This window comes from Vulpes lagopus, chromosome 12 (genome assembly GCF_018345385.1).
Source record: "Vulpes lagopus strain Blue_001 chromosome 12, ASM1834538v1, whole genome shotgun sequence".
NCBI classification, from domain to species: domain Eukaryota; kingdom Metazoa; phylum Chordata; class Mammalia; order Carnivora; family Canidae; genus Vulpes; species Vulpes lagopus.
Window position 1 is genome coordinate 17,482,836 of NC_054835.1, and position 13,818 is coordinate 17,496,653.

At 39.9% G+C, this 13,818-nt stretch overlaps 2 protein-coding genes across 3 annotated transcripts in view; one reads left to right on the forward strand and one right to left on the reverse strand.

The window, feature by feature from the left end:
* The window catches only part of EFCAB5 (EF-hand calcium binding domain 5), a 176,022-nt gene extending 162,975 nt beyond the window's left edge, over nt 1–13,047 (reverse strand). The window contains exon 1 of the mRNA XM_041725260.1: nt 12,985–13,047. The gene's annotated coding sequence lies outside the window, so the exon portion shown is untranslated. The remainder of the gene's footprint in view (nt 1–12,984) is intronic.
* Nucleotides 12,676–13,818, forward strand: part of SSH2 (slingshot protein phosphatase 2) — a 237,270-nt gene continuing 236,127 nt past the window's right edge. The window contains exon 1 of one of the 2 annotated variants that reach the window (XM_041725969.1): nt 12,676–13,015. In XM_041725969.1, coding sequence (XP_041581903.1) covers nt 12,953–13,015 — 63 coding nt within the window. In that variant the 5' untranslated portion in view covers nt 12,676–12,952. The remainder of the gene's footprint in view (nt 13,016–13,818) is intronic. The other variant, XM_041725972.1, reaches the window with a different exon arrangement.

Consider the following 13,818-nt stretch of genomic DNA (forward strand, 5'->3'; position numbering starts at 1 on the left):
TCCATATGTAATATCTTTATTAGAGCAACTCAACACAATCCCTGCCACCTGGTATACAGCTATTGACCTTGCAAATGCTTATTCCTCCATACAAATTGGAGAGAACACCAGAGGCTATTGGTTTTTACTTGGCAGGGCCAACAATATAATTTCACTGTCTTGCCCCAGGGCTATCTCAGTTCTCCTGCTCTCTACCATAATGCAGTCCACAGAGATACTGAGCATCTTGACCTTCCAATCAGCATTGAGTTTGTCCAGTACATTGATGACATTATGCTTATTGGATTTGGGGAGCAGGAAGTAGTATGGTCTTTAACTGTCTTAATAAAATATGTGCAAACTAGAGGATGAAAGTTAAACTCCATTTCTAGTATCAATTTCAATATCAGTCAAGTGCTAGTTACTAAATTATTAACTCAGCACTAAACTCATCTTTTTGTATTCTTCTTTGATGCTGGAGCTGAGACTCTAAAAACCACATTTTTTTTTGCCTTGCCAGCTGATTCTGGTAAGCTCTGCTAATTGTTGGCACCAGAGGGAGACCCCAAGACTGAAGAAGGAGAAGAGAATTGTTCCTGTCTATCTCAAGACTGCTTCTTGTAATCTTTTGGTTCCTGTGTGCTTTACCTCTGCAATGCTTCTTTATCCTCCTAGCAGTAGGTCTTTTCTGTTGCAATGACTAAATCCAGTTTGTAGTTTTTCTACAGTTCTGTACATTTCATTGACTCAAAGACACCAACTCCAGCCAGACAATGTTCCTGCCTTAGAAGTCTGGGTCCAGGGCACCTGGGTGGCTCAGTGGTTGAGCGTCTGCCTTTGGCTCAGGTCATGGTCCCAGGGTTCTGGGATCGAGTCCTGCATCAGGCTCCCCACAGGGAGCCTGCTTCTCCCTCTGTCTATGTGTGTCTCTCATGAATAAATAAAATCTTAAAAAAAAATTAGAAGTCTGGGTCCAATGTAGTCCCTCCTCTAAGCTCAGAAGCACCAACATCAGCTAAGCAGCATCTTCCCAGAGATCTGAGTTTCAGCTCTGGGGGGAGGGGGGGGTGTCGGGGGTGTCACTCCTCTAAGTTTGTAAATTTTTTCCTTTGATTCCTTTATTTTTTCGCCAGCTCTAGATGCAGTAACAGTTGGTCCCTCTATCATACTTTAGATTTCTCGTTTTAGCTTTGCAGTCATCTACTTAACTTTATATCTAATTAACAGTTCTTGTTAAAATATCTATTCAAATAACTAGTGTGGTTTCTATTTGTGCCCCTATCTGGGCACTGATTATTAAAGTTAGTAAAAGATTATTAAAGTTTATTGAAAATTACAACCAAGTAAAGGTAATACATGACTCAATCATACTCCACCTATTATATATTCTATCTGTATTGATTAATTTTAGCTATATCACTTTGTAACTAGTTATTTCAAATGTAAGGAATTGGGTTATTAAAAACAAAATATTTTAATAAGTTTAGCTATATAAACCATAGTCTTTTTTTTTTTTTAAACCATAGTCTTTTAAGTGACACACTTCATTTAGCATGTAATAAATGAGTTACAGATGTACTGCTGCAAGATAGTTATCTATTCAGCTCTGAGTGGCCTGGAATGACTGGGGTGGTTGGTGCCTCCACATAATTCACCCCTGACCAGCAGCAATTTGTTCTAAGGATTCTCAGAGAGTAGCCCAAAGTAATCAGAGCCTGATGATCCATCCTAGTGTCCCCCATGGTCCCACAGGATGCAAGCACAATGAAGAACTTGCTTTATTAAACCAGGCATTCTTTAAGAAAGAAGCAAAGCCAAGGAGTATTCCACTACCAGGGCATCACTTTCCAAAGCCAGTTGCAGTGAGTATTGCTGCTTGTCATAAGCTCAGAGCCTTGGAGCTGCTGAAAAAGTGCAGTTCAGGTACTCAAAGGGCAGGACTCACAGCCCAAGGTGTGCCAGGAAAGGCAGGAAGGCCTGCCAGATACTTATGAACTCAGCTCCCAATCTGCCTCTGTACATATATATTGAATTCTTACCTTCGTATACAGCTAATGTATCCTTTTAGTTACATCCAACTTAGCTGCAGAATTTTCATTATAATAACACAGTCATACTCTGCAAATTAGAGCTTCATCATTATTTTGTAATATATACTTGATACGAAAAGTTTAAGTGGATTTTAAATCCAGTCATGTTATAAAATATTGCCACATTATATTTGCCATGGGAAAAAGTAAGAGCTATTACAGTCACAGATAATTTATACTCGTACATTTTTAATTGTTGTGAAAATCATTTTAAATTCATCACCTAGTTGCATGAATTATATTCTCATCAGTAATGACTACCAAGTGATCATTGTTAAATTGTCTTGTTCAGGAATTACATGCAGTCATTTCAATCATAAAATTCTACATTTCTTATAAGACTGATTTAGTGGTGATAAACTCCTCTAACATTTGTTTATCTGGGAAACTCTTGATCTCATCTTAAATTCTGAATGATGACCTGAAATGTTAAAATAAATTCCTTTTTTTGTTTGTATTTATTTTTTGTTTAAAGGAAATTCTCCTTCTTCTTTTTCCTCCTCTTCCTCCTCTTCTTCTTCTCCTTCTTTTCCTTCTCCTTCTTCTTCTTTAAGAAAGCAAGAGTGAGAGCAGGATGGGGAAAGGGCAGAGGGAGAGGAAGAGAAAGAATCCCAAGCGGCTCCGTGCCCAGCAGAGTCCAAAGTGGGGTTTGGTCTCATAACTCAGAGACCATGACCTGAGCCGAAACCAAGATTCAGACGCTTAACCAACTGAGCCACCTAGATGCCCCTACAGGGAAGGGAAGAGTATGTTCTTTTAATGGAAAGAGAAGAACATAACTAGAAGAAAATTATGAAAAAATCTCACTGATAAAAGCAAACATATAGTAAGGTAGTAGATTAATCACTTATAAAGCCAGTAAGGAGGTTAAAACATAAAAATAGTAAAATCAATTTTATCTACAAAAATTAGTCAAGGGATACACAAAATAAAGATGTAGAATAAGATATTACATACATAAAACATGGAGAGTAAAAATGTAGTGCCTTTAGAATGTGTTCTTCAGCACACATGTGAACTTAAGTGACCATCAACTTAATACAGATTGCTACTATACACATATTTTATACACGAACCTCACAGTAGCCACAAATAAAAACCTTATGATGCACAAAAAATAAAGAAATCTGAGCATAACACTAAAGAAAGCCATCAAGCCAGAAGGGAAGAGAGCAAGAGAAAAAGAAAGAAACAAAGAACTACAAAAACAACCAGAAAACAACAAATGGTATTAAGTACATACCCATCAATAATTACTTTAAATGTAAATGCTCCAATTAAAGACATCAGGTGACTTAATGGATAAAAAACCAAAATGCATTTATATGCTGTCTATGAAATTCACTTCAGACCTAAAGACACATATAGACTGAAAATGAAGGGATAGGAGAATGATATTCCATGCAAATGGAAGTAAAAAAAAAAAAATCCAGGGTAGTAATACTTATATCAGAAAAAAACAGACTTTAAAATAGTGTAACAAGAGAAAAAGGGCATTACCTAATGACAAAGGAATCAATCCAATAAGAGAATTGATATTGTAAATATCTGTGCACCCAACATGGAAGCACTTAAGTATATAAAGCAAATATTAATAGCTATAAAGGGAGAAATTGATAGTAATACAATAATAGTAGGAGACTTAAATATGCCACTTACATCAATGAATACATCATCCAGACAGAAAATCAATACGGAAGGAGTGGCTTTGAATAACCCATTAGACCAGATGGATTAACAGATATATATATATATAGAACATTCCATCCCAAAATAGCAGAATAGACATTCTTTTCAAGTGCACATGGAATATTCTCCAGGATAGATCACATGTTAGTCCACAAAACAAGTCTCAATAAATTTAAGAAGACTGAAATCATATCAAGCATCTTTTCTGACCACAACAGTATGAAACTAAAAATCAATTATAAGAAAAAAGATGGGGATGCTGGGGGGGGGGGCTCAGTGGTTGAGTGGCTGCCTTCAGCTGGGGACATGGTCCTGGAGTCCCAGGATTGAGTCCCATGTTGGGCTCCTTGCGGGGAACCTGCTTCTCCCACTGCCTGTGTCTCTGCCACTGTGTGTCTCTCATGAATAAATAAAATATTTCTTTTTAAAGAAAAAAGATGGAAAAAACACAAACACATTGATGCTAAACAACATGCTACTAAACAACCAATGGTCAACAAAGAAATCAAAGAGGAAATAAAAATATACATGGAGACAACCTTGCAGATGCCACCACCCCAGAGCTGCCCATGTCACCCAGCCAAGACATGGTTTTTTTTTTTTTTTATTTCTTTGTTTTTTTTTTTAATTAATTTTTATTGGTGTTCAATTTACCAACATACAGAAAAACACCCAGTGCTCATCCCGTCAAGTGTCCACCTCAGTGCCCGTCACCCATTCCCCTCCAACACCCGCCCTCCTCCCCTTCCACCACCCCTAGTTCATTTCCCCGAGTTAGGAGTCTTCACCATGTTCTTCAACATTGCTATGGATGGCAAGTCTCTAAAGACCTGCCATCTTTATTGGCTGCACCTCCTTTGAGCTGTTTGCAGACAAAGTTCCAAAGACAGCAGAGAACTTTTGTGCTCTGAGCACTGAGGAGAAAGGATTTGGTTATAAAGTTTCCAGTTTTCACAGGATTATTCTGGGATTTATGTGCCATGGTAGTGACTTCACAGGCTGTTATGGCACTAGTGGCAAATCCATCCATGGGGGGAAATATAATGATGAGAATTTCATCCTTAAGCACACAGGTCCTGGCATCTTGTCCAGATGCTGGACCCAAAACAAATGGTGCCCAGTTTTTCATCTGCACTGCCAAGACTGAAAGATTAGATGGCAAGCATGTGGTCTTTGGCAAGGTGAAAGAGGGCATGAATATCGTGGAAGCCATGGAGAGCTTTGGGTCCAGGAATGGCAGAACCAGCAAGAAGATCACTATTGCTTACTGTGGACAAATCTAATAAATTTGACTTGTGTTTTATCTTAACTACTAGACCATTCCTTCTGTAGCTCAGGAGAGCACCCCTTCACCCCCATCTGCTTGAAATATCCTATAATCTTTGTGTTCTCACTGCACAAAGTAGGTTCCATATTTTCCTTACTCCCTTCAAAGTCTAGCTGGATTGCAGAGTTAAGTTTCTGATTATGAAATAAAAACTACACAACAATAACAACAACAAAAACATGTAGACAAATGAAAATGGAAACACAATAGTCCAAAATCTTTAGGATGTAGCAGAAGCAGTTCTAAGAGGGAAGTTTTTAGTGATACTGGTCCACCTCAAGACACAAGAAAAGTCTCAAAACAACAATGTAAACTTACACCTAAAGGAACTAGAAAAAGGAGGACAAATAAAGCCTAAAGTTGGCAGAATAAAGGAAATTACAAAGACTAGAGTGGAAAGAAATGAAACAGAAACTAAAAAAAATCAATAGAAAAAAATCAAAACTTATTTTGCAATAAGTCAATAAGGGAAGGACAATCATATGGTTTCACTCACATATGTAATATAAGAAACAGTTCAGAGGATTGTACAGGGAGGGAGGAAAAACTTAATGGGAAGTCATCAGAGAGGAAGAAATACCAGGAGGGACTCTTAACTATAAGAAACAAACTGAGGGTTGCTGGAGGGGATGTGGTAGGAGGGATGGGGTAATTGGGTGATGGGCATTAAGGGAGGCATGTGATGTGATGAGTACTGGGCATTAAACACAACTGATGAATTATTGAACGTTACATCTGAAACTAATGATGTACTATATGTTGGCTAATTGAATTTAAATTTTTTTTTAATTTTTTTTTTATTTATTTATGATAGTCACACAGAGAGAGACAGAGAGAGAGAGAGAGAGAGAGAGAGGCAGAGACACAGGCAGAGGGAGAAGCAGGCTCCATGCACCGGGAGCCCGACGTGGGACTCGATCCCGGGCCTCCAGGATCGCACCCTGGGCCAAAGGCAGGCACCAAACCGCTGCGCCATCCAGGAATCCCTGAATTTAAATTTAAAAAGGAGAAATACGCTTGCAGAAAAACAAAAAACAACAAAAGAAAAGTTAAATGAATCCAGTGGTTGATTCTTTGGAGATAAACAGAATTGATAATCTTACCCAGACTCATCAAGAAAAAAGGGGAGGACTGAAATTAAAAAGATCAGAAATGAAAGATGAGAAATAACAACAACACCACAGAAATACAAAAGATTATAAAAGAAAACTATGAAAAATTGTATGCCAACAAATTGGACAACCTAAAAGAAGTAGATAAATTCCCCCAAACATACAATCTTCAAAATGGAATCAGGAAGAAATTGAAAGTGTGAACTGACTGATTACTAGTAATGAAATTGAGTAGGTCCTCAGAAACTCCCAATAAATAAAAGTGCAAGACTGGATGTCTTCAATGCTGAATGCTACCAAGCATTTAAAGAAGAGTTAATACCTATTCTACTCAAACTATTCCAAAAAATAGAAGAGAAAGAAAAATTTCCAAATTCAATCTATGAGGCCAGAGTTACCCTGATACCAAAACAATGTAAAGACACTACAAAAGAAGAAAACTACAGGCCAATTTCTCCAATGAACATAGATGCAAAAATCCTCAACAAAACATTAGCAAACCAAACTTAACAATAGATTGAAAGAATCATTCACCACAATCAAGTGGGATTTAGTCCAGGATGATTCAATATTCATAATCCAATCAATGTGATATATCACACTAACAAGTGGAAGGATGTAGACTATACGATCATCTCAATAGATGCAGAAAAGCATTTAACAAAATACAAAATCCACTCATGATATAAACTCTCAACAAAGTAGGTTTAGAAGGAACATATCTCAACATCACAAAGGCCATAAATGAAAAGCCCACAGCTAGCATCATCTTTAATGGTGAAAACTGAAAGCTTTTCCTTTAAGATCAGGAACAAGCAAGGATGTCTATTCTCCCTATTTTTATTCAACATAGTAATGGACGTCCTAGCCACAGCCATCAGACAAGAAATAAAAGGCATCCAAATTGGTAAAGAAGAGGTAAAACTATCTCTATTTGCAGGTGACATGATATTTTATATAGAAAACCCTAAAGAATCCACCAAAAAACTATTAGAAGTAATACATGAATTCAATAAAGTTGCAGGATACATACTTTTTTAAAAAAATTTATTTTTATTTATTTATGATAGACGTAGAGAGAGAGAGAAAGAGAGAGAGAGAGAGAGAGAGAGAGAGAGGCAGAGACACAGGGAGAAGCAGGCTCCATGCCGGGAGCCCGACGTGGGACTCAATCCCGGGACTCCAGGACCGCGCCCTGGGCCAAAGGCAGGCGCGAAACCGCTGAGCCACCCAGGGATCCCCCAGATACATACTTAATATGCAGAAATCGGTTGCAATTGTGTGCACTAATAGCAAAGTAGCAGAAAGAGAAATTTTAAAAATACTCCTGTTTATAATCACACCAAGAAGAATAAAATACCTTGGAATAAATTTAACAAAGAAGGTGAAATACCTATACTCTGAATAATATAAGACACCAATGAAAGAAATTGAAAATAACACAAACAAATGGAAAGATATACCATGTTCATGGATAGAAAGAATTAATATTGTTAAAATGTCCATACTACACAAAGCAATCTACAAATCTGATGTAATCCCTATCAAAATACCAATAGCATTTTTCACAGAACTTGAACAAATAATCCTGAAATTTGTATGGAACCACACAAGACCCTGAATAGACAAAGCAATCCTGAGAAAGAAGAACAAAGCTAGAGGTATCACAATCCCAGATTCCAGGATATACTACAAAGCTATCATAATCAAAACAGTATTGTACTGGCACAAAAATAGACACATCAATAGAACAAAATAGCCCAGAAACAGACCCATGCTTATATGGTCAATTAATCTTTGACAGAGGAAGCAAGAACATAAAATGAAGACAGTCTCTTCAATAAATGGTGCTGAGAAAACTGGACTTCTACATGCAAAAGAATGAAACTAGACTGCTTTTTTATACCATATATTAAAATAAACTCAAAATGAATTAAAGACCTAAATGTGAGACCTGACACCATAAAATTCCTAAAAGAAAACATAAGTAGTACTCTCTTGGACATTGACCTTAGCAACATATTTATGGATATGCCTCCTCAAACAAGGGAAACAAAAGCAAAAATAAACTATTGGGAATACACCAAAATAAAATGCTTTTGCACAGCAAAGGGAACCAAAACCAAACCAGAATGGCAACCTTCTAAATGGGAGAAGATATTTGCAAATTATATAACCAATAAGGAGTTTATATCTAAATTATACAAAGAACTTATACAAATAAACACTAAAAAAACAATCTGATTAAAAAATAGGCAGAGGACCTGACTAGACATATTTCCAAAGACATACAGATGGCCAATAGACACATGAAAAGATGCTCAACATCAATAATAATCAGGGAAAGACAAATCACAACTACAATGAAATATTGTCTCACACCAGTCTTAACGGCTAGTATCAGGAGACATGAATCACAAGTGTTGGTTAGGATGTGGAGAAAAGGGAACCCTTGTTTACTGTTGGTGGGAAGGTAAATTGGTGCAACCACTGTGGAAAATAGTATAGGGATTCCTCAAAAAAATCAAAAATAAAACTACAATATGATCTAGTAATTCTACTACTGGGAATTTACCTAAAGAAAATGAAAATACCAATTTGGAAAGACATATGCACCCCTATGTTTATTGCAGCATTTACAATAGCCAAGATAGGTTAGCAACCCAAGTGTCCATTGATAGGTGGATCGATAAAGAAAATGTGATAGACAGAATAGATATGAATACGTATACATATGAATATTACTCAGCCATAAAAAAGAATGAAATCTTGCCACTTGCAACAACATGGATGGATGTGAAGAGTATTATGTTAAGTGAAATAAGCCAAACAAAGACAAATACCATATGATTTCACTTATATGTGGAATCCAAAAAACAAAACAAATAAACAAAAAGCACAAATAGACTCATAAATACAGAGAACAAATGTGGTTGCCAGAAGGAGGGAGGTAGGGGTTCAGATGAAATAGGTGAAGGGGATTAAGAGGCAAAAACTTCCAGCTATAAAATAATTAAGTCATGGAAGTGAAAAGTACAGCATAGAGAATACAGTCAATAATATTGTAATTTTTTTTTAAAACCTACATAAAAAAATATTACATTTATAGAAGCAACCTCAGAGGTTTTTTCACTAAATTTCTGAGAAGACTATTTTGAAGCTTATATAAATGCAATATTTAATATTATCCTTAATATGTTTATTTTTTAATATGTTTATTTTTATCATTATATTATATGGTTTTTTTTTCACCAAGCCCCATAGAGTTGCCTCCAAATCCCCTTTAATTTATCCCAATGTGCTATACAAATATCATTTCTACGAATGTAATGATATGAAAAAAGGTTGAGAAGCACTGTTTTAAGCCTTAGATCAGGATTCTTAACCTGAGGACTCTCAATGGATTTCAGTGAGTATGTGAAATGTGCAAGTATATCTTTCTGGAGAGAGAATTAATAGTTTTCATCAAGCTCTCAAAGTTTTCAAATTCTGACCTCAAGAATTTCAAAAGTTCCCCTATAATTTCACCTCTTAAGAAGCGATGATAAAAGTTAAGGGTTAAAGGAGTTCCAATGGCACAAGTAGGCCTCCATTATCACAGGTCACAGGTGGGAAGAAAAAAGTTTCCATAAATAGAACTAGGACTTCTGTCTCTGGGTTCCTCTTTTGGGAATCTTACACTTGGCCTCTCTCTCTCTCTCTTTTTTCTTGGTCTCTCTCTTCTCAAATTTAACTCACATACTAAGAAGATTCTAGGATCTTTTCTCTATTAGAAGGAGATACTTCCACACTTAGATCACCAGAAGACCAAGTAGACACCAGGATGGAGCCCAGGGAAGAGGGATAAATGGGGCAGAGAGCATAGATTTCAAGTGCTCGTATGTAATCTAGCTCGGCAGCCAAAGCCTGAAAGTCAGTATCATAAAATGTGAATTTTCCCAGACCTCTTTCTCTGTGTTTTTAAAGCATTTTGTACACATCTAGGCTTCTCCTGTATATGTATCTCCCTTGGAGGCCTAGTAGAGGTGATTGAAACCACAGTACCACTAAGCCATTATGTCATTATTTGGTGTGTTTTTCCCTGCTAACAGACTTTGAGCCCCTGGTAGACTTTTATTTGTTCTTAAAAACAGTGCCTAGCAATATAATACACACTCAGCATTTTCTCAATTAATGGTGACTAAATTAATGAACATGTGCCAGTAATTTCCAAATCTTAGTTTCCTTAAAAGGTTATATACCAGGAAGAGATATTTCCTCTGTAATTTAGTAAATTACCTTCCTGATAAAATGAACTTAATGTGAATCTGGATACCTTATAATCCCATTTTTTTTTGAATCCTAATTTTGACCAGGATTTTATCACCCTAGATATGCTTAACAAAGATGTTCTATATCTGCCTACAGATGAGACATGTCATCACCACTAATCTACTTTTCTTACTATTAAGAAAAGGTGTGAATTATGTCTTCTTAAGCCCTTTTTATTCCCTTTTTGCCTGATGCTGTTTTCTACACATAGGGTACACTCAACAAAAGCTGACTGAACTTGGAACAACCTTTAGAGAATAATAAAGTTATCTGAATTACATACAGGGTTTTACAGTTTATACTGTACTTTATCATGCATTATCTCATTCGATCACAGAATCCTGTGAGTTAGTGATCCACTGTAGAAACTAATGCTCAAAAATTTTAAGCCATTTGAATTAGGTTTCACGGAGTTGGAACTAGAAGCCAGGTCTTTTGACTGCTATGGTAGTGATCTATCCCACTCTAAGATTAATGGAATTAAGTCATCTGCCAAAAGAATTTATGTTGCCACACAGAAGCAGATAATCAGTGTTGCTATCCCTGAGTCACAAAGAAAATTAACATACAAGCACATTACTAAGACCTGTTGATTTGTACAATATTTTTTTCTAGAATAGTTTCTACACCACAGGTTTCACTTAAGCGAGTTCATTCTGCTTTCAGCTATGTACATTTCTTAGTTATGCATGTAGCTTCCTGTTTGGTCCCGTAAGCATTGGTTCAAAGTTCTTATTTCTGAACTTTGTCTTTTCTTTTCCTGTTTACTACGCAGCTCTGGGGGAAAAAAAAAACACACACACACACAGTCAGATTGTTTAATCTGTGAACCATACATCTTTGTTTAATTTTGTCTCGCAGGCACTCTTCATCACCACCAGGGGGCAAAAGCCTACCAGCTGGCTTCTCTGCAATTCATTCTACACAGGACTGTACAGTACAGGGACCCTCAGTGTCTGATTCTTGATGGAACCTCCCTGCTAATTATTTCAACCGCAGGGCCCCAGGGAGAGAACAAAGGCTCAGCACAGAGGGCTCTAGTGGCACTTAACCATACAGCAGCCAGAAAGAGCTCATGACAGCCCTGTCAGTTTAAAGGATCCAAGAGAGTTTGAGTGACAATAGAAGGAGGAGGCTTTAATAACTGCAAACTCCTTAATGTGTGTGTTTTCTACAGTTTTGATATGTATGGTGGTATATTCCAGGGCATCCACTCAAACGGAGAAATAGCTTTGTCAACTCTTTCTCTGTGTAGTCAGTGGTATTTGCATAGTGAGATCCTCCTCCCCCTTTTAGTCTTGATTTTTTTTTAAAAATTAATTTCTTGGCTTATAGTCTGTGGACGGTTTATCTTTTAGAAAAGCATTCCTGGAAAATATTTAATAATCTACATCTCACATATGTCTATGCAATAAGGAAATCCAGAGCCGAAGGAGAAAAAAAAAAAAATCTCAAGAAGCAAATCCTATTTAAGAGAATTTCTACCTAGCAGGAAACAAGTGGGAGGTAAATAGCAGGTTGGACCCTTCTGAGTCCGTGAGCCCAGCTTTCTTGGCCTCCGGGGCTCACGCAGCCTGCTCTCCACCTTGGGAATACTGAATGAGTCCTGAGAGGCCAGGGTAATAGGGGAAGCCTGACGGGTACCCTGAAGCTTCCCAGGGTATAAAATTAAAAACCTTTCTTTCTTTCATAAAGTCTCATCATAAAAAAAACCATGGACCCAGGGTGGTAAAGTTCAGAAAAAGTCGCCGAGAGCCGAGTCCAAAGGGGGGTAAACCCGTCTCCTGGTCGCGCCTGGAGGGTCTCCAGTCCAGGAAGTCTCCCTCCCGCCTAGAGAAAGCCTCTGAAACCCCGCGAAGCCCCTTCTCACCAGACAACAACGTGTTCGCCTCAGGATTTTCACCTCCGTTTCCTTTCACTAAAATCGGCTAAGCCGCGCGCCCCCACCTCATAAAATGGTCGTCTCTCAGGAGTAGGGATTCCAGCGGCCCTCCCCCACCTAAACCGGCCCGGGGCCCCTCCCCCATCCCACCTCACAGCCAGCCTCTCGACGCGGGCGAACCGCGCGAGTCCGGAGCAAAGGAGGAAACCCGGGAAGGGGCGGCGGCCCGCTTCCGGCAACTCAAGGGTTACGGCGAGGCGGCGGCGCGCGCGGAGGGGAGAGGCGGTTGCTGACAGGTGGCGCCTGCGCACTGGGAGCGCTCATTGTGCCCCGCTGCTGTCGAACCGCCCGCCCGCCCGCCCGCCGCCCGTTCGGCGCGTCAGTGGGCGAGAGTCTGGTGGTGGGTGCGGAGCCTGCGGCCGTTCCCGCGGCCTCCTCCTTCTCCCCGTTCCCCTCACCCCCATCCCATACCCCTTTCCCCATCCCGGCTCCGTCACCCCCCCCGCCCCCCCCCCCCCTCAGGACAAGAATGCCCTGCCCGGAACAACCCAGCAGCGCCTAGATGGCTTTGGTCACGGTCCAGCGGTCGCCTACCCCCAGCACCACCTCCAGCCCCTGCGCCTCGGTGAGTCCCACCCGGCGGCGGCTCCGCTCGCTTCTGTCACTGCGGCTCCGCTTTGCCTCAGCGGGTCCCGCCGAGCGCCACTGCGCACGCGCCGCGCCGCTTCCCAGGCCTTGGCACTCGGCTGCCGCGAACCCCCCACACCCCCTATCTTAAAGACTAGCTACGGGAGCTACGGGACTTTGGGTTTTGCTCCCATCACTCTGGGCACCTGGCTCTCGCCGTCCTCGCCCTGAGGACTCCCCCCCCCCCCCCCCCCCGTGGCATGCTTTCCTAAGGCTTGAACACTTCCTTTTGGGAATGAGTCATTCTTGCTTTTCACCCTCCCCCTTTCTTGAACCCTCTGTTGCTCTGCTGCAGGGAGAGGACCACGGGACACCTGCGTTGCCCCTTACACCCACCACATCCCCTTACCCACACCCATTTCCTGGATGCGTTCAGTATTCGCATACTGCACCCCCTTCTTCAGGGCTCTCGGGGTGTGTGCCTTCTCCTTAGTCCGTTGCTGTCTTTCTTGTGCTCTGGTACTGTTCGGGCTTCATTGGATTGCTGAGCTGGTAGTTCCTCCTTGGTTTCTTTCCTTTTTCTTTCCCTCAGAGGGTGGCCGTGGTCTCTGCTTCTTGGACCCCTTACCTTTCCTCTTAAGAGGTCCTGAAGCATCTGGCGCTGCTTGTTGACCAGTACCAATTCACTTACATCTTAACAGACATTAATGCCATAACACTCATCGTTCATGATCATTCTTATTATTGGGTCGTGTTTGTATGGCTCCTTTAGATACCTAGGCCAGTGAAGCATGCTTCCAG